At 24.3% G+C, this 20,618-nt stretch overlaps 3 protein-coding genes across 4 annotated transcripts; all 3 read left to right on the top strand.

The window, feature by feature from the left end:
* The first annotated feature begins 386 nt into the window (after nucleotides 1–386).
* LOC105253592 (vacuole membrane protein 1) lies at nucleotides 387–5,628 on the top strand. 2 transcript variants are annotated; one of them, XM_011261702.2, is made up of 5 exons: nucleotides 387–885; nucleotides 2,676–3,023; nucleotides 4,414–4,914; nucleotides 5,013–5,282; nucleotides 5,355–5,627. In XM_011261702.2, exons 2-5 carry the CDS (start codon nucleotides 2,697–2,699, stop codon nucleotides 5,484–5,486), a joined length of 1,230 nt encoding a protein of 409 aa, XP_011260004.1. In that variant the 5' UTR covers nucleotides 387–885; nucleotides 2,676–2,696; the 3' UTR covers nucleotides 5,487–5,627. The 2 variants fall into 2 exon arrangements, with proteins under 2 accessions (XP_011260004.1, XP_025263942.1); XM_025408157.1 differs by lacking the exon at nucleotides 387–885 and having other exon boundaries at nucleotides 2,679–3,023; nucleotides 5,355–5,628.
* Nucleotides 5,629–7,121: 1,493 nt separating this feature from the next.
* Nucleotides 7,122–12,130, top strand: LOC105253591 (cyclin-dependent kinase 9). Its single transcript, XM_025408093.1, has 7 exons — nucleotides 7,122–7,331; nucleotides 8,542–8,626; nucleotides 9,433–9,523; nucleotides 10,023–10,189; nucleotides 10,478–10,716; nucleotides 10,811–10,958; nucleotides 11,746–12,130. The coding sequence occupies exons 1-7, from the start codon at nucleotides 7,225–7,227 to the stop codon at nucleotides 12,052–12,054; spliced, it is 1,146 nt and encodes a 381-aa protein (XP_025263878.1). The 5' UTR covers nucleotides 7,122–7,224; the 3' UTR covers nucleotides 12,055–12,130.
* An 898-nt stretch (nucleotides 12,131–13,028) lies between these two features.
* On the top strand, nucleotides 13,029–19,765 carry LOC105253590 (protein phosphatase 1L). The gene is made up of 8 exons (XM_011261700.3): nucleotides 13,029–13,322; nucleotides 14,320–14,562; nucleotides 14,697–14,894; nucleotides 15,603–15,899; nucleotides 17,899–18,058; nucleotides 18,424–18,554; nucleotides 18,964–19,271; nucleotides 19,560–19,765. The coding sequence occupies exons 1-8, from the start codon at nucleotides 13,287–13,289 to the stop codon at nucleotides 19,645–19,647; spliced, it is 1,461 nt and encodes a 486-aa protein (XP_011260002.1). The 5' UTR covers nucleotides 13,029–13,286; the 3' UTR covers nucleotides 19,648–19,765.
* Nucleotides 19,766–20,618: the final 853 nt, after the last annotated feature.

The following is a 20,618-nucleotide window of genomic DNA, read 5'->3' as shown; positions in this document are numbered from 1 at the left end:
GGTCTCTACTTTCAGGTCCGACCAATCAGCGTCGAGGTACATCGGAAAATCTAGTAATGTTTCCCAACTGTTGAGTCCGCTGAATGTGGCCAATGTCGTCACATAGACTTTTATAGTTTCTAGATCGCTAGCTTCCGACAGTTTGAAGCTTCCGGCGAGAAATACACTGTCACACGATTGGCTGTCAAATAAAAATATTTTCGAGACTTAAAAATTTCCTAGCCGATAGCCAATTACATCGTGTCTGTTGTTTTCTTGCCGTCTATTTCAGAGCCAATCATGTTGCTACTAAGCATTTTTTTTCTGCTGAATGCACCTATTGTGCATTTGGATACTTCATATAAGTAAAATTTGAAGAGTTAGCAGTCTGGTATATATAAGTCTATGGTACAACTTCAAGAGAAATCTATCTCTTTTTAACAATAAGAGAGAAACAATTGAAAAAGGAGTAAAATGGGTATAGAAAGGAAAAGTAACGATATGTCCTAGAAAAACAGATGTTTATAAAGAAAGGCAAGATGAGACCGATTGAGCTTCTCTAATATAGTTTAACATTCTTATGTGTGATACATATTTTCGCGCAAGATTTACACACTACATATTTATTACGTGGAGATATCATATGTATATATTATATATATATATATGTACGCATACATATATATATGTATGATTAGGGAGTGATAAGTGATATACACGTCACACGAGTGAATTGACAGTTTAATTAATCGTGCCACGATATAAGACAGTGTGTTTTGTGTGAAAGTTGGAAAATTTTTTGGAAATTTTATAAAAAATTATGTTCCCATGATGATGTAGAAATGTAAAATTTCCATCTTAGTATTATATATCGAATTAAAATATATATTACAAGAGGTTGAAAAGGTAATTCACATTTATGTGAAATCCATTATTTTTTATAAATATAGTTAGTATTTGTTGTACGCTTTATATCGAGAAATGTCAGTTATAAGAAAGTTGAAATTTCAAGAACTTAATTATATATTAATTTGATATATATATATATATATATATATATATATATATATATATATATATTCGATTTGTTTTCTTATAAAGTTCTTGAAAAGTCTATTTTTCCGATTTATCATAGCCATTCATAAGAGGTTTGATTAAAAATTATATTGAATTTATCGAGCTTTTATAGTTGTGATTCTTTATGTTCATGATTTTTGGTTATAAACATAGTAATAATTTTAATATATGTAGATGAATAAAGATAGATATTTTTTAAATGCATCTATTTTTGCAAAGATAAAAAGATATACAAATTTCTTAACGAAGGAAATATCTAACAAAACATTTCTTTTATTAATATATTATATATAAAAAATTTTGTATCAAACATATTAAACAGTAATAATACTATTTATGTTATTACAATATTTGTTTTCTTATCATAAGAATATTAATTGATGGGATTCATAAGTCCTTTATTTTAACACTTTAATTCTGCTGTAATTTAAAATAAAATCATCAATTTGAGTAAATTTATCACATATTTAAGACTGTATAACTTTACAAATGATTTATGCAATATTGAGAATTATTATTTAGATTCTAGTTTAAATATTTAATTTTTATTTTGCATAAATATTAACAAAATTGTGACACACTCATATTTTTATCTTATAAAGAAAATATTAATTGAAGATTATGTCACAAGTATTTAATTAAAATTGTACTTTTATTTGTTATACAATATCATTAAACCATTGAATGACACCAAAAAATATATAAGATGGCAAATTTTTCAAATTTTATTTTTTATATAGTTTCAATAAAGTTATATTATTAATTGCTCTTAAAGAGCAAAATATAATTGCTTCTTTATCTTGTTCTAGATTGTAATAATTGTGATATATAGTAATATATAGTAAAGAATTGAAATTAATTAAAATTTATGAATTATACTCAAAGAATTAATATAATAAAATTTCTTTCTTCACATATAATATAATACTTTTTATAATCTTGTTAAGAATAAGGTGGAATAAAGCTAAAAAATAACATATAATTTTCAAGTAAAGTAACAGCTTATAATGGGCTTTATATGGATATCATAAATTAATAATATTTGTAGATTTTAATGAAACATGAATATGCATAGTGTATATTTTTGAACGTGATGCAATATAACATTTAATTCAACATTCCAAGAAATTTACATTTTAGAATTTTAAATATTTTATTATATAAGTATATATTTACTATTTACTGATAGTGATATATTACTTTGTTAGGAAGAGTAATAACATTGTTTTATAACTTTAAGAAATAAAATTAGTAATTCTTATATATTTATGTTGAACAGTACAATAATTTGATAACAGTACAACCTTTGGTTTAAAGCTTTTTTACTGTCTAATATTTTTTAATGATAATGTCAGATAGTTTCTCAATATTTTTTATTATATATGAGTGTTCCGCATTTATCACAGTGAATTTACAATAATAGTGAAGCTCATATTGTAACAAAGCTTGCTATCTTGTAGTTTCAAAACCATTTATAAAATATACTAATATTCTATCATAAGCATATACACAACACACACACATACACACACACACACATACACACACACACACACACACACATATATGTATATATATTTATGTTAAATTATATTTAATCTTTTAAATTTGATTTACAGATTAACTATTTAGAAAGAACTATGTTGGGTAATTATACTGCCATTCAACGTCCAAAAGAGCAAGCTCCTACTAATGGTGCTCAGAAAATTTCTGAGAAAAAAATATCCACTCCAATGGAACACAATTTAAGCCATCCACACAATGTTTCAATTCAGAATTTGGATCCAGATCATTTAACACTCTGGCAACATCCAATTACAACATTACATTATTTTTTTAGCGAAGTGTTCATTAATATACTTAGTTTAGTGAAGAAAACTTTGCTTTACAAACGAACAGTATGCACTATAATTTCAATTATGTTACTATTTCTCCTATCAGGCCGAATATCTGGTCCACAACAAGAGGTATGTGTAAGTTGTGTCATTTATAATTTTGGAGATATATTAATAGACTTATTATATTACTCCATATACAATTCTTTATTTAATTTTTTTGAAATATCAATCCGAGAATTATTTTTTTATTATAAATTTTTTATTATATATTTTATATATTTTAACACATTTTTTTAAATTCATCTAAACAAAAATTTTATTATAATGAAATATCAAGATAGATCATCATTAATTATATTACTATTTCCAATCTTTAATATATACCTTTATATTAATATATAATACATATATATTTTCATAACTAAACTTTAAATTAAAATACTGTAAAAATTTATTTAACTAAATAATTGAAAAATATGATTTGATATGAAATAAAAGTTATTTTCTCTGATTTCTCATATCTGATTATCATCATATTTGATATCTAAGCTTTACTAAAAATTGTTTACTTTTCTTATCTTTGTCACTTTTATTCTTTATCTTGCTTTTTTCATTTTGCGTTTTGCTTCAAATTAACAAGAAATTTTATAAAATTTCCTTTGAAACATAAGAAAACAATAAGTTTAAAGCACCATTTAAAAATTAAAAAAATTACAAGATTATATATACACATATAGCTATAAATCTTATTTTCAATTGTAGATTCTTTGATTTTCAATTTAGAATTAACTTTTTTTTACATATTGAGCATTTATAACTTTTAAGTTATAAATAATTAAAAAAAATAAAAGACATTAATCAGAAGAATTAATAGATAATATAATCATATTCTTCAATTAATTTTAAGTAGAATTAATTTGGTTAGAATTTTAATTAAAGCCTAAATTCTTGCCTAAATTACAAAGAAAAATATAATATACTTTATAATTATACTTAATTTATTTTAGTAAATTTAAATGACAAAATATATCTTATAAAGTATTTTTTATTTTCCTCAAAATAATCATTAATATTTTTTAGAATAATTAGTAGAGAATTGATTAATGGCAATTGTGCACTTGCAGTATTTAATTGTTTTTTCTTATTGTCATATATAAAATACTGTTATACATCAAATAAATAGAAAAGTCAATATATATAAATCATAATTTTGTTTAATGAAAATTTCTTCTATTTCCTTGGAAGATACTATATATTTTATTGTTTAATTAGAAATTTTAGTCAAAATGAAAATGTCGAAAATATTTTTTGCTGTCTTTAAGTTTGCAAGAAAAAAGCTTTAGGTGAAATTATATATGAATAAAATAAGTAAAATTATATAAAAATAAATACATAATAAATATAAGTAAAATTATGTATGTGTATACATTATAATATATATGTAATATATATGAATGTGTTTATACAAAATGTTTATGTTATCTTGATACAAAATAATTCTTTTGCTTTTTATTTCTAGATTTTTAAGTTATGGGAAGCAAAGATTATATGGTGGTTGTATTGGATAGGATTAGGTGTATTATCAAGTGTAGGTCTTGGAACAGGTCTGCATACTTTTGTGTTATATTTAGGACCACACATAGCAGCTGTTACTATGGCAGCATATGAATGTGGTACTTTGAATTTTCCTGAACCACCATATCCTGATCAGATAGTATGCCCAACAAAAATTGATCCAATGTGGGCAGTAGGTATATTAAATATTATGAAAAAAGTACGTGTAGAAGCCATGTTATGGGGAGCTGGTACTGCACTTGGCGAGTTACCACCATATTTTATGGCTAGAGCTGCAAGAATAAGTGGACAAAATAGTAAAAATGAAAATCAAGATTTAAAAGAGTTAGAAGCTTTGGAAGAATTAGAAAATGAGAAAGATGTATCATTTGTAATGCGTATCAAACTATATATGAAGCAATTTGTTGAGAAAGCTGGATTCTGGGGCATTTTAGCTTGCGCATCAGTATGTATTAAATCTGTTTGTTTTTGCAAAATTTTTATAGGTAATAATATAATATGATCTATTTTTCATATTGCATTTATCAAAATAAAATTTTACAGATTCCAAATCCACTGTTTGATCTGGCTGGTTTGACATGTGGACATTATCTCATTCCATTCTGGACATTCTTTGGTGCGACATTAATAGGAAAAGCTGTCATCAAAATGCATATACAACAATTAGCAGTAATCATAGCCTTTAATGAGGAACTTTTAGATAAATTTATTAGCTTATTAGCAATCATACCATTTGTTGGTAGAAAATTTCAAGAACCATTAAAGAAATATTTTGTTGAACAAAAACAAAAGCTACATGTTAAGTCATCTATGGTAAGTCAATTTTGTAAATTATAATAAGCAATATGTGTTGAGATCAATCTCAAAATAAACATGTTCTTGCAGGATGGAACAACAACAATATCATGGTTGTTTGACAAATTTGTAACAGTAATGGTCTGCTACTTTCTAGTGACGATTATTCACGCACTAGCACGAAATCATCATCGCAGACGAACAAAACCATCTATTGATTAAAACTTAAAAGACATAGGACGATTAGAAATAAACTTTTACCGCAACATGTAGATAAATATAAATTGTTTTTATGGCAAGAAAAATAAGATACCTAAAAATATGGGGAATATATTATAGTTTTCATTTCTGCAATTTTGATTTATGATAGAAACACATATCTCACTTATATATTACATATATATATTAAATAAGTCACGTATAGAATTCAAAGTAAATCTATTTCTTTTGCATGTATGCTTATTTTGTTATAATAATTTGTGACCATTATAAGAAAGTTTGCTGTGTGTGAATGTTTACATGTATATAGATATCTTTTTTTTCTTTTACGAAACAAGTCTTTAAACAACATTCTGTACTTCTATAATTAATTGATATTCCAAGTTTTTACATATTATATCATTAGTATAAGGATTAAATTTGAACAACTTTGTAAACAATGAAAATATACATATATGTAATCACAATAAAATTATCTAGCTAAATTTCTATAAATTTTGTATGCATATATTAATACAAAGATAAAAATTTCCAATTATCAACTCTAATTCTTTCGCATTAGCAAAAGAACTATGTAATAAATCATTAAAAAAGATAATAGATTAATAAAATATTAAATATTTTAATCAATTCATTGTAATTAAAACATGTGAATGTAAGTTTATAATAAAACTTTTATAAGATATATAGAAAATCTTCTATTTTAAAATCTGTAAAACCGAATTTTTTCCATATAAGTGAATGTAAGAAAACCTGTATCAAATTATATATTAAAGATTTAAAGATTGGTATTCGATTAATCCAAACAAAAGCTAAAATTTCTTTATTTCCTGATTGATCAAATTTCAATCTTTTCAATGTATAATTCCATCAGAAAAATCGAGAGTACAAATTTCGCGCGTACGCAGTAGCAGACGCATTGTTGCCCTCAATAACATATATTTCATTCCATAATAGCTGCAACTGTAAAATTCGTAAACCTGATTAATGTAAGCTTTTAATTTTGGCTGAATCTAAGAGCATATACCAATCAGATTCACGAATTTTATTTCTAGTATTCTCTTAATACTCGACTGTGATTGGTCAATTTCTTGAGTCTTACGCCTTACAACCTTATGCTACGGCCATGTAGAATGATTTTTATAGCACACACTTTCCATAAGCATAAGGTTTCGACCAATCGCGTTGCTCAATTTGATTACGGATGGCCAAATTGAGCAACGCGATTGGTCGAAAACTTACTGTTATGTCTTATGGAAAGTGTATGCTATAGCCTTTATCCTGTTGAACGCAGCCAATAATAAAGATATCTTATTTGTCTTCTTACGAGATCTTCTACGGGAGAAAACAGGGAAATAATAAGTTTCTAACAAACTTAATTATTAAGATTAAAACTGTAAAATAAATAAAAATAAATAAAAAAATTAAAATTAAAAATTAAAATTTTGGAATAAAATAAATTAAAATAAATTAAATAAACTTATTAATTATTTATTTGTTGCTCTACAGCCGAATTTTTCTTGGTAATCAGAACACGAATAATGTCATCGTTCTTCAATGAAGTCACTTGATCTTGTGACAGAAATTTACCCATAGTTTATCATCTAATAGTTACTTCGTCGATGATAGAGATATTTCTAGTTTAGATTCCAATCTAAACTATAGGTTTATAGTGACAGAAGAGAAATTCGAGATACAATTATTTATAATTTTCTGTGATACTTTATACAATTCAACTACAATGAATACGAAGGAAAAAGAGAAATACATCGAGGAATTTGATTTTCCATATTGCGATGAATCTTCGAAGTATGAAAAAGTTGCGAAAATTGGCCAGGGAACTTTTGGGTAAGCACAATCTGTTTTAAGGTTATGTAATAATATTAATGCTCGGTTGCACCAATATTATTTTAGTTTTAAGTAAAACTTATTTTAGTTTTAAGTAAAACTTAAATATATGTCTCTCTTTATTTACTTAGAAAAAGAAAAATAAAGATAGACATATATTTAAGTCTCGCTTAAAGCTAAAATAACGTTGGTGCAACCAGACCTAAATCCCACTTGGATTTTTTTACTAAGCATTCTCCCTTATATGAGCATATATTTTCAAAGCTATTCTTACGTCATAAGTTACAAATATGCGAGTTATAATTTTTTAATAAAATTTGTATTTTAAAATTTATTATATGTAATCAGTTAATTTTTATCAAACATCACACTTTGCCTTATTACTAGAAAGTTTAGTTAGAGCTTTGTATACAGTTATATACAGTTACTTTGTTTATTTATATAATTTGATATTTTGTTAGTAGCGCTTATATATTGAGAGCAGTGGGATTATATTTCAAAATATTTCTTAGAGTGGAGTAATATTTGATTGAATAATTAAAAAGGAATTTTTGTTTCTTTTCTTTGCATTCTATAGATTGGTCAAACAATACTCTATTTCAAGAAGTAAACTTTAGAATACAATATTGTAACTTAATCATCATCATAGGATGAATAAGTTAATTTACATCATAGAATGAATGAGTTAATTTAAATTGTTGGTATTTTTTTATGACTATTACTTATACTTTGAAGTTTATATTATTATTTGTGACATTTTGTCTATCCATGAATAAACAGTAATTGCATTGTTTTTCAGATTTTTGTAACTGAGCTTGGGCATATTATGATTAGATATACGATTATTTGGATTTTATATTATGATATATATATACATTTGCTCGCTTGAAGTACTGATTGATTTCATTTATTTTATAACCATTCTTTACTTTCTACTCTATCCTGCAAACCTGCTTAGTACTAATATAGTCTGAACTTATAAATTCTTGATTATTATCTTTTAAATTTTTTTACATAAAAATAATTTATATTTTAATAATTGATATTTTAAAAATTTATATTGATTTGAATAATAATAAATTTTAAAGAACTATAAAGAAAGATTATATATCCTTTTATTGTATTAAATATATATTAAATGTAACTTTTTTATATTTTATGTAATATATGTTTTATATTATTTAATATAATATATTTGATTGTTTTATAGGGAAGTGTTTAAAGCTAGAGACAAGAAAACAAATAAGAAGTTTGTTGCAATGAAGAAAGTACTAATGGACAATGAAAAAGAAGGGGTGAGTCTTTTTATATTATATAACATAATTCATCACAAACAATTTTTTAATGATACAAGAACTAATTATATTAGTTATAATATTCTTTCTTCATTTGAATATATTTTATTATAAAGCTCAGTGTTTTTACTCATTTATATTGATGTAATTGTTTAATGTGATTGTAGTTGTTTAATGTAAAATATATAACTGTATTTAATATTTCTTAAATAAATTTTGTAATTTATTTTACATATTATTCTCTATGTACAAGGTATAACATTTGAAGGATTAAAAGGATTTTTCTTTAAAACTTTATGTACAAGAAACGTTCCAGACAAAATTCATAGAATTTTGAGAGAAATAGAAGTTCATATCTTAAATTTCAAAGAACTCACTGAAATTTTCCAAAGTCATATAAGGATTCTTCGTATAGTCGATATAAAAGTTACGTATAAGAAGGGAATAAAAATTAAATAGTTTACAAGATACTTATATTTATTTTAATTTGACATATATATATATATATATATATATATATATATAATTTTATATGAACTATGTAATATTATGTCAAATTAAAATAAATATCTGATAAAATATTTATTTTTTATCTTACCTCAATATTTTTGTGCATAAAGTAATGAAAGGAATGTATGAATAATGTATAAAGAAAACAGTTTTCTAAAAAATATATTTTTGTAAGAAAAAATATTAAAATATTAAAAAATAATATTATTTAATATTATTTTTTAATATTTTTTCTTAAAAACGTAAATTAAATATTAATATGCAGCAAATTACATATATATAAAATTTTGTTCTAGTTCCCTATTACAGCGTTACGAGAGATAAAAATATTACAATTACTGAAACATGAGAATGTTGTTAATCTTATAGAGATTTGCAGAACACGAGGTAAATAATATACTGTTAATTGTTGATATTGGATAAACTATAAATATACAGATGTATATATTTGCGGCATTGCAACACTGTTTTATTGCTTGATATTGTATTATATAATATATGTTATGTTTAATGATATGCATATATTAATGGTATATTAAAAATATGAATTTTAATTAAAAAATAACTTTTTTCTATGATTTTGATATCTTCTGTTGTTTAAGAATAAGAAAATAAAAATAAAAAGTTGAATTTGCTAAAAGGTTAGTTTTACTTCTTCGAAATGAGCATGTGTAATAAATTAAATAAATAGTAAAAGCATTTTATTATACTCAAAATATTATCAATTTTCTTTTTTTTTTAGGTTTGTTCTTATTTAGAGAAATTGTCTTTGCTTATAGAAATAATCACATTACTAAATATATTAACATTATTTGTTGGTATTAAAAACCGATTATATTAATATAATTAAAAATTTTTTAAATTTTTATAATATATATGTTTTCAGCAACTCAATACAATCGGTATCGTTCTACCTTTTATCTAATATTCGATTTTTGTGAACACGACTTGGCTGGCTTGTTGTCAAATGTAAATGTAAAATTTAGTTTAGGAGAGATAAAAAAAGTTATGCAACAGTTATTAAATGGTCTTTATTACATACATAGTAATAAGGTAAGAAATTATATTATTATATCATTTATTAGTAACATTTATTAGTAACATTTATCATAGTAACAAATATATATTTATTATATAACAAAATAATAAAATTCTAAAATTATATATCGATAATTAATTTAATATAATTATCTTTTAATGAATTAATTTATTATAATTATAATAATAGTATATTGATACATAATAATAACAATAATAATGATAAAAATAGTGTTGATATTTATATATTATTGTCAGAATAAAAGTATAATAATGATAACAATGTATTATTTTGTATTCTAGATTTTACATAGGGATATGAAAGCTGCTAATGTTCTAATAACAAAAAATGGTGTTCTAAAATTAGCTGATTTTGGTTTGGCACGAGCATTTAGTGCAAAAAATGGCCATTCGAATCGTTATACAAACCGAGTTGTTACTCTTTGGTACCGACCGCCTGAACTTCTACTCGGTGATAGGAATTATGGACCTCCTGTAGATTTGTGGGGTGCTGGTTGTATAATGGCAGAAATGTGGACAAGGCATGTATAATAGTGTTCTTTATAAAGATATATTGCATAACTCTTATATGTGCATTGCATAATTATATAAATATACTTTTTATGAAATCTATAGGTCTCCTATAATGCAAGGTAATACTGAGCAGCAACAGCTTATATTGATCTCGCAATTATGTGGTTCAATAACGACTGAAGTTTGGCCTGGAGTTGAAAACCTAGATTTGTTTAATAAGATGGATCTTCCTAAAGGACAAAAACGAAAGGTAAAGAGTCAGCAAAACTCTTTACACACACACACACACACACACACACACACACACACAAAGGGTATAATAATATATTAACAGCGCTATAGATAAAAATCTAATCATTTAGATAGAAAGAAGAAACAATCTTTAGCAAGAACTTCAAACTCAAAATTTAAACTCTGACATAAACTTCATTTTAAACTTACAAGGAAAGAATTGCTTAAAAGACTATATTAAAATCATTCTCGATTTTGATTTTAAATATGTTAAAGATTAAGTTAAAGATAGAAAATGTACACATTCTTAGATAAATAGAAAAATTTCTTTTACTTTTGGATTTTTTAAATTAAAGAGGGATGTTTTCTGTGAATAAAAATTGGAACTAACATCACTATAAGAATTCAATTATTACAGAAAAAAAGATGAATACTATAATAAGTATTGTAAATGCTTTATAACATATGTATCAGTATCCAATGATTCACACTGATCTTTTTATCATATATTATTTTAGTTTTGATTTATATAAGTTTTTCAGTATAATAACAAGCATCTATATAAACATTTGCTAAATGCATTGTTTTTTGGTAATAATTAAAGAAGCCTTTTTTCATTTTCTTTTGCGTTTTTATTTGTATTTTATATGTATTATATTATATGAATATTCATACACACACATTTATTGTAACAGAAACATTGTGTTATATTCAATTGTATATAATTTTAGTTTTAAATATATTTATATATAAATAAATTTTTATAATTTTATTGTAATGATTTTTATTGTTATGATTTTATATAGGTGAAGGATAGATTAAAGCCATATCTGAAAGATCCTTACGCTTGCGACTTGTTGGACAAACTTTTAATTCTTGATCCTAGTAAAAGATGTGATTCTGACTCGGCGCTCAATCATGATTTTTTCTGGACTGATCCAATGCCGTGTGATCTCAGCAAAATGTTGGCACAACACACTCAGAGTATGTTTGAATATCTGGCACCGCCAAGACGACCTGGTCATATGCGTCATCCGCACCATCAAGTACCTGGAGGACCAACTAAGCCTAGTTCTAGTATGGCTGAAAGTGGATACCAAGATCGCGTTTTTTAGTGCATTTTATTCCAATATATATGTAATGTAATATATATTTTATATATGTACACGTATATAAATTTTATACCAGATTATCGCGTAGTTATAATTTTTTCCATCTTGTGTGTGACGTTTAGTATAATTTTAATCTAGTTATTAAATATATTTTGTTTTCTCTTATATGTATTATATAGAGTATTCTAAATAAAATAATAATGCTCAATAATCCATAAGTTAATGTTAAAAAAAAATAATTCAAATTAAAGTTATAGAATATAAGAAAGAAACTGAGTATGATGTTATTGCTATTTTAACGCTTTATATTTCAGTGTACATTTAAATAGATAACATATAACAATTTTTTGTTTTATGTAGGATAAAAGGCTTTCGATATAATTTTAATGAATCGAAAATTAAAAAATATAAATCAATTATTAATTTAATATTTATAGTTTCTTTGTACTTTGAATATACTATTACTTATTTTTAATCGTGTAAAGATAATTTTATTTAAAAAATTAATATTTTCATTTTTCCTCAAAAAAAAAAAGATGAACTTGTGTTCATATTTCTTTTTTAAACAATCTTTTTTTAGATCAATTGATTCTTATTTTGTACATAAAAATATTAGTGATAAAAAATAAATATTTTATAGTTTATGAAAAATTATATCAAAGTATCAAATATCTCCTAAACTATTCAACTTTGAGTCATCCTATCTTTATAAGTTTGTATGTCGAATATTATGAGAAATCAAATTTTACAAAAAAATTAATGTGATTCCTTTTGAAAAAATTAGATTTACTTTCACGTGGCTGTGAAAAATGTAGTTAAAATTAAATTAAAATTCAAGATTATTTAATTTTTTCCTTTCTTAAAATCCTAAAATTTTGTCTAAAACATTTTTTGTACAATGTCAAGTTTAGGAAAGTTTTTTGTAACATTTTATGTGACACCCTATATATTCTGCCCAATTGGAAATGGCTGTCCTCGCTTCACTTATATCATCAAAATTAATGTGTATGTGTGTGTGTGATTTAAGTAATAATATTTAATAGAAATCTGAATTTCAATTTTAAATGCGCCTTTATCTGTTTACGAGTGGATAGATCTTTAATATCGCTCAATCCATTGCCCAGTGCCAATATCAGTGAAGAAAAAATCCAGCTATTTAATACATGTTTAACTGTTCAATATAGACAATATAGATTTAGTACATACAAGAATAATTCAGAATTTATCAAAATATTATGGATGACGAGCTTGAAGATCTAATTCTATATCAGGTAAAGAAATAATATTACATAAAACTGTTTAAAAAGTAAATTTAAAAACTTTCTAAAAGATTTTATTGTGTTATATCATAATGTTGCAATATACTATTTTAGTTTAAAATTCTTTAAAATAAAGTTTTACATAAATATTTTTTATGTAATAACTTTAAATACTCCAATTTTATTAACTACCTCAATTAAGCATTCAAAATTATTCGTCTATGTTATATTAAATGCCTGGATTAAGCAAACCTGACTTAAGGAGTTACTATTCTTATATATATTTTAGGTTATAGTCTTATATTTAGTATAGATTAAACAAATGAATTCCTCTAAATTAAGAAATGTAATAAATAAATAAATTTGTAAGTTATCAGCAGATAACTTAATAGCCAATTAGCAGATAGTCAATTATTTTTTAATTGACTTATGCTGTAAGAGATGTTAGCTATCAGTCTTTAATAAGAATGTAATAATTTAATATAAATATCAAATTATTTTAATTTTAAAATCATTTATAAACGTATATAACTCAGAATATAAATTTCAAATTAAAAATTTCTTTTTTAATAACAATTTTTAAAAATTAGAAAATTAGGAATCCTTGATGAATCTTCATATATATATATATATATATATATATATATATATATATATATATATATAAATTGATCTTGTTTTTCTGGACACATTAAGATATTTCATATTAAAAATTTTCCAATACAGTAAAAAATAATTTTTTTTATTTACATTTTTCACACACATATACATATAAAAAAGTCTATGAATACATAAAAAAGAAATATGAACACAAGTTCATCTTTTTTTTTGTTTTTTTGAGGAAAAACATATACATTTTACATTAATAAACAAATATATCTATATCATTAATTTTCAGATGCATTTTATAAAAAAAGAGAGTATGTGTACATGTATATGTGTGTGAGCTTTTTTTGATATTAAATTATCTAAATCATTTAAAAATCTAAATTGTTTATAATCCACACAGACTTATACATCACACATGAAGCTTATGTCGAAGTTTGCTGTGAGCATTCCCTCCGGGTTAAATGCTGGGATTAACAGTCCACTAAGTTATCTCTATAGAATTATGCGAATTTATGCTTTGAAGCCAGAAGTGCTTGTTTGTGGCATGATTCTGGCAATTATTTTATTTTATATACAAGCTGTGGATATTTGGGCTAAAGCACTTCTAGGAAGAATTCAATATACTCTGGGACGTACCACTAAGGTATAAATGCATTCTAAGAATATATTATTTATACACACGCACTAAACATTTAAGTTAAAATAATTATAGATAAATATTTGAAGTGAAAAATATATTCTCCCTTCTTTTTTCCTATTGCATATTTCTTTGTGTAGGTATCCAAACTGCAATTCCTAGTTAATGACTCAGTGAATAATGCAGTAAAACTTAGTTGGGAATTAAAACAAGGTCACATCGCAGCATATGCTGTGCAAGGTCACAGGGCTCGGATGGAAGATCGCTTTGTAGTGAATGAAGACGTGAACAATACTGGAGTTTCTTTGTTTGCAGTATTTGATGGCCATGGTGGAGAGGTATTGATTTAGCAGATTGATTTAATTATATTATTTTTATTTTAATATCATTATTTTAATAATTTCATTTTAAAGTAGAATAAGATGAATAAAAATAAATCATAAATAAGAAAATAAATAATGGAAGATTAAAAAAAGGAATAATCCATATATATAATATTATGATCCATATATATAATATTATGATTAATAATAATTAATTATAGTAAAACTCATTTATAAGAGAACAGATCACACAAGTGACACAAGGTACATATAAAATTTCACTGAACCTAATGTAACATTATAGGACTATTCTTTTAAATTTATTGGTAATTCATCAAGAATGAGTAAAGAGAATGTGAAATAATTCATGATGATATTAAAGAATTCCAAAGTTTCAATTACATAAATAAATCAGTTGCTAGATAAAACAAGTCTCGATCGAAGTTTCAAGATTCGAACTCTTGTATAAGTGATTTATAAGAGATTTACAAGAGAAATATGGATATTTATCCAAAGAGAATATTTCTCTTATAAGTGAGATTATAATATTGATTTCTTGAAATATTAATGTAATTCTTATAAAAGAATTATATAATATGTAAAATTTTAAATCTTAAAAATAGTTTTTTGTCAGTCTCTGGAAAAAATAATATATAAAAATTGTAAATCACTTTTTTAAATTAAAATATTAAGAGCACAATTCAATTTTATTATTTTGTTTAGTTTGCAGCCAACTATGCTCGTGACAAACTTATCTCTAATATTAATAAAAAGGTTCTTGAATTGAAGAATATGCTGGCTGGCAAAGTACTTACTTTTGAGAATCAATTGACTAAAGATGAATCAGAAAAAAAGAAAGAAGACAATAAGATAGATGAAAAATCTCCAGAGCAGAAAAGAAAATCTTTTCGTAAAGTTGCAAGTACATCTTTGACAGATGATTGTATGAAAAAAACTATTGAAGTGACTGATTCAGAGTTGCTGAATAAATTGGAGAGTATAACACCGATTACAAGAAAGGTAATACAAATAAACAAAATATATAAATTTATACATCAAATAGCATCAATGATCTTTTAAGAATGTATATATAGTATATATAATGTTATATATAGTAGACTATGTTTTATTGTAATATTTACACATAATATTAACACGCTAAAATATTATAACATAGATTGACACTATTTTAGAAGTAGATAGAATATTTCTAATTTAAATGAGATAGAAATAGTTTATATTTAATTTACTTATATTTGCTCCTTGTGGCAGCCTCTTAGAGCGCCTTTGAAAAGCATGGCAGCCGACAACACTCGGCGCCTGCCAAATAATCGCATTGCGCGCTTGCGACTTAAAATCATTCTTTTGTGCAGTTAAAATAAAAATACATAAGAAAGTTATATGCATTATCCATGCTGTTATGCATAAGTTTAATTTTGTGCAATTGTACAACCGAAGAATTGAAGAGTGTTGAAAGAAAAAATGAAGAATTAGCACTGTTAAATATAATAAATAAATGTGGAAGTAAGTTAAATAAAATATGATATAGTTTAAGTATGTTGGAGAATAATTCTGTGAAAAAAATACCATTTTTTCAAACTTTTTAAGAAACGTGGTTATGACAGAAAAGTAAAAATGTGAACAGAAAGATGCAAGTTCTTGTTTCACAATATATATCATTGTTATTCTCGGCTCAGCATCCGAGCAGCTAGTAAGTACAATCGAGGCATAACCACATCATCATGATATAAGAACTCGATAAATAAAGCATATATGATGTAATTAGTGGAGTTTATAGTCCATGGTGTTTATATTCGTCGTTACATCGAAAGCACCAGGATCTTTATGATGAAAAATCTGCAACAAATAGAAATAGCAACCGATAGAATCATAACTACAAAGGATATTTTGGCCTTTGCTCCCATACAATTCAGAGCCCATTGAGTTAACTCTCGTTCAACTATAAATCCACTGAAAGAGTTTCTAATCTCGTGGAATATAAAAATAAGATGACGTAGATCGCGGAGTTATGTTTGGTAAATATTTCTACTGCTCTCAATCTGCCGCAGACATAATAATAAGAGTATGTAAACTCTGCCTTTGTTAAGAATAAAATTGGACCCGTACAGAGTACACTTAAATTAATACATTGAACGCAGATTGATCAGACACAAACTTGTGTGGCATCCGGAAACATTGTCTAGAAGAGATGAACAAATAGTCCTTTCGAGGATTAATAAAATATTAATATAAGACATTTTTATACATTTTATACATATGTATTGTAAATATAATTATTACATATATAATAATCTATATCTTCAATAAATACATCTAAAGCAAATGATTAGTTATTTGGCGATCGACAATCTTTTTTTTGTAACATGCAGAGACGCAGAGAGTGGCTCACACCTTTTATATTTTCTCGGATTTCTCGCTTTTTATATTTTTACTGTAAATAATTTTTCTTACAAGATTGTAGATTTCTTACAAATTGTATAGTTAAATTATACAATATTTGTCAAATATATGAGCTATTCTAAAATTACACAAAAATTGATAACTAAATTGTTTAATAACTATATAAGAGTCGGTAAATTAATAACTGACTAATTATATACTGTTAAAAATATGTATAATGTTATTTTACATCCAAATGACGTCATTTGATATCAAAATAATATTTAGCTTTATACTGGAATGTTCATATATTTTATAGCGCTTATTTATTTAAGATGCTTATTTATTTATGTGAGTGCATATGTATACTTATTCCGCACATCAAAAAATTTATAAAACTCAAGATGTCACATGCACGCGCGTGCATATGTGTGTATATTTATAAATTTTATAAAATCTTATATTTTTTATCATTAATTAAATATTTTTAACACTCTACATTCTATAAAATAATGTTTTGTAAAAAGAAATTAAATTTACAAATAGATAGATGTGGAAAAAATTTACAAAAATAATATTATCTTTTTTCTGTTGTGTATTATATTATTTTTATTTATAGGTCAGACCATGCAGACAAAATGAGGAGGAAGTGCCCAAAGTGGACATAATGAAATATCTTGAAGGAAATAAAATTAATTATGGCAAGCTTCTAACAGATGAAGTTCTAGCAGTTGATCGATTGTTGGTAGAATCTGCTAAAAAACATATGGATGTTGCTGGTAATTATTTTTATTTTTCTAAAAATATTCACAAAAAAATTTTCTATCTTAATACAAATATTGAATTTTTGGTATTAATTATGTTAAGCAAATATAATAAATTAGTAAAATATTTCATAGACATTAAAAAATATAAAAGTATAAAAGTATAAAATATAAAAGAAAATTCACTTACAATAATAACCATTTAAACTATGAAGAATAATGTTAATCTTTATTCATATACAAAATCTAATCATAAAATAAACAAAATATTAACTTTTGAAAACCTAAAATTTTAAAATTAAGAAAAATTCTGTTACTATTAATAATTAGAATTGATATCGTTTACTTTCTTTTTCATGTGCATTATTCTCAAATTTTAGGTACAACTGCTTTAATTGCTCTTTTGGAAGATAATAAACTAACAATAGCAAATGTTGGAGATTCTAGGGGAGTAATGTGTGATGGAAAAGGCAATGCAATTCCTTTGTCTTTCGACCACAAACCTCAACAAGTATATATTCCTTCTTATAGTCATACATATTTCATATTATCTTAATATATATGCAACATCGTTTTTCTGCATGCGTGCATGTGCGCTTGAATTAAAAACTATAACAAGAGATTTAATTATCATTATTGTTGAATGATGGACATAGTTATAAAATTCTATAATTTTAAAGATTATATTTTATTTTTGATATAAGAGAGAGAGAGAGAAAAAAATTTATTTCAAATTCAACAAAGATAGAATTAGATATAAATATTTTGTCAACTATAAATAAATCTGTATAAGATTATAAATAGATTTATGATACAAAGAATACAAAGATATACAAAATATATTATATATGCAAACATTATATGTATTATATATAGTAATCGTATATTTAAATTATTAGATTAAATTTATTTGTTCTTAGGAAAGAGAAAGGAAAAGAATAAACAAAGCTGGTGGTTTGGTAACTTTTAATGGTGTATGGAGAGTTGCTGGTATATTAGCGACTTCTCGTGCTCTAGGAGATTATCCTTTAAAAGATAAAAAACTCGTCATTGCTGATCCGGACATTTTAACGTTTGATTTGAATGATCATAATCCTATGTTTATAGTACTGGCATCCGATGGCTTATGGGATACGTTTTCGAATGAAGAAGCTGTAGCTTTTATTAAAGAGCGTATCAATGAACCACATTTTGGCGCGAAAAGTATTACACTGCAGAGTTTTTACAGGTAAGATATGATTTTATATACAAATCAAGAAGAATTATCTCACTATAGTGTTTATTCACAGATTTATTATGTCATATTTATTATATTCATAATTAAAAAATTAAGAATATACCAAAAAAATATAGAAAGTATAACATCAAATACATATATAATTAAACAAAGAATTATTAAGACTAGAATAATAACAATTAACCAATCTCTATAATCCATAAATTATCAAATTTGATTAAAAAATAAGAGTATAATCCATGTACTATATAATCTATTTATGTCATTTATGTTTTGTAGAGGGTCTGCAGATAATATTACAGTCGTTGTGATTAATTTGAAGGATCGCAAATACAGCATATCAGAGGCTAAGAAGAACCAATTATAATTTTTACAATGAATATATTTTTTCATTGTAAAATTACAAAGATCTAGTCATCAAATTTATCTAATTTGTTGCATCTTAATTAATTTATTACAACTCTAACACTGCAAGCATTGGCATAAATCAATAGAATATTATTGAATATATTGAAAATTTTTTCATAATTTCTATTTTTCAATATTTCGATTTTTTAAGAATTATTTTTTAAGAATTTATTTTTTGAGTATATTTGTGTAATCATTTTTATCTTTTATTTTGTTAACTATTTATATTAGAAATTTTTTAACATAAAATTAAATATGTTTAAATCTGTGTAATAAATTTAAAAAACTACTATTTCGAATTGCATGAATTGGCAATATTGTTCATTATGAGTAAATATAATACATGGAATTCTGTACACATACATATATTACATTCTTATATATGTATGTCTCAAAAAAAGTGCCAATTATAATTAGTTTTGCCTTTTAAATGCGTGAATATGGAAAGCTTTGTATAAGTATTGAAAAATTTAGAATACACACATTGTAAATACTATGTATTCAGAAAAAGAAAGATGAAAGAAGAAAAAAAAAGAGGAACAGAAAAATAGATGAAAAGAAGAAGAAATAAAAAGAAGAAGGAAAGAAAAAAAGAGGAAAGAGAGCAAAAAAACAGAGAAAAAAGAAATGAGAAAGAAGAAGAAATTTGAAAAGGTATTTGAATATCAGAAATTTTTTTATTGTTAATAAAAAATGTTTTAGGAAAATGAATTGTTTGATGCAAATATCTTGGCAACTAAATTAAATGTAACATATTCTTCTATAATATTTTTTATATATAATTTTAAAAAACAATAAAGGAGAGTTTTAAAAAAATCTCAAGCGTAAGAATATTAGCGATTTTGTTGTTTATCGTTTATTAATATATATATGTCCAATTCGGTAATATAATCTATACAATTAATGATTTGCAACTGTAAGAATAACGAG

The sequence above is a fragment of the Camponotus floridanus genome, unplaced genomic scaffold (assembly GCF_003227725.1).
Source record: "Camponotus floridanus strain SB8 unplaced genomic scaffold, Cflo_v7.5 scaffold2, whole genome shotgun sequence".
Classification (NCBI taxonomy): domain Eukaryota; kingdom Metazoa; phylum Arthropoda; class Insecta; order Hymenoptera; family Formicidae; genus Camponotus; species Camponotus floridanus.
The sequence above is the reverse complement of the archived record's forward strand: the minus strand, read 5'-3'. Positions and strand labels throughout refer to the sequence as shown.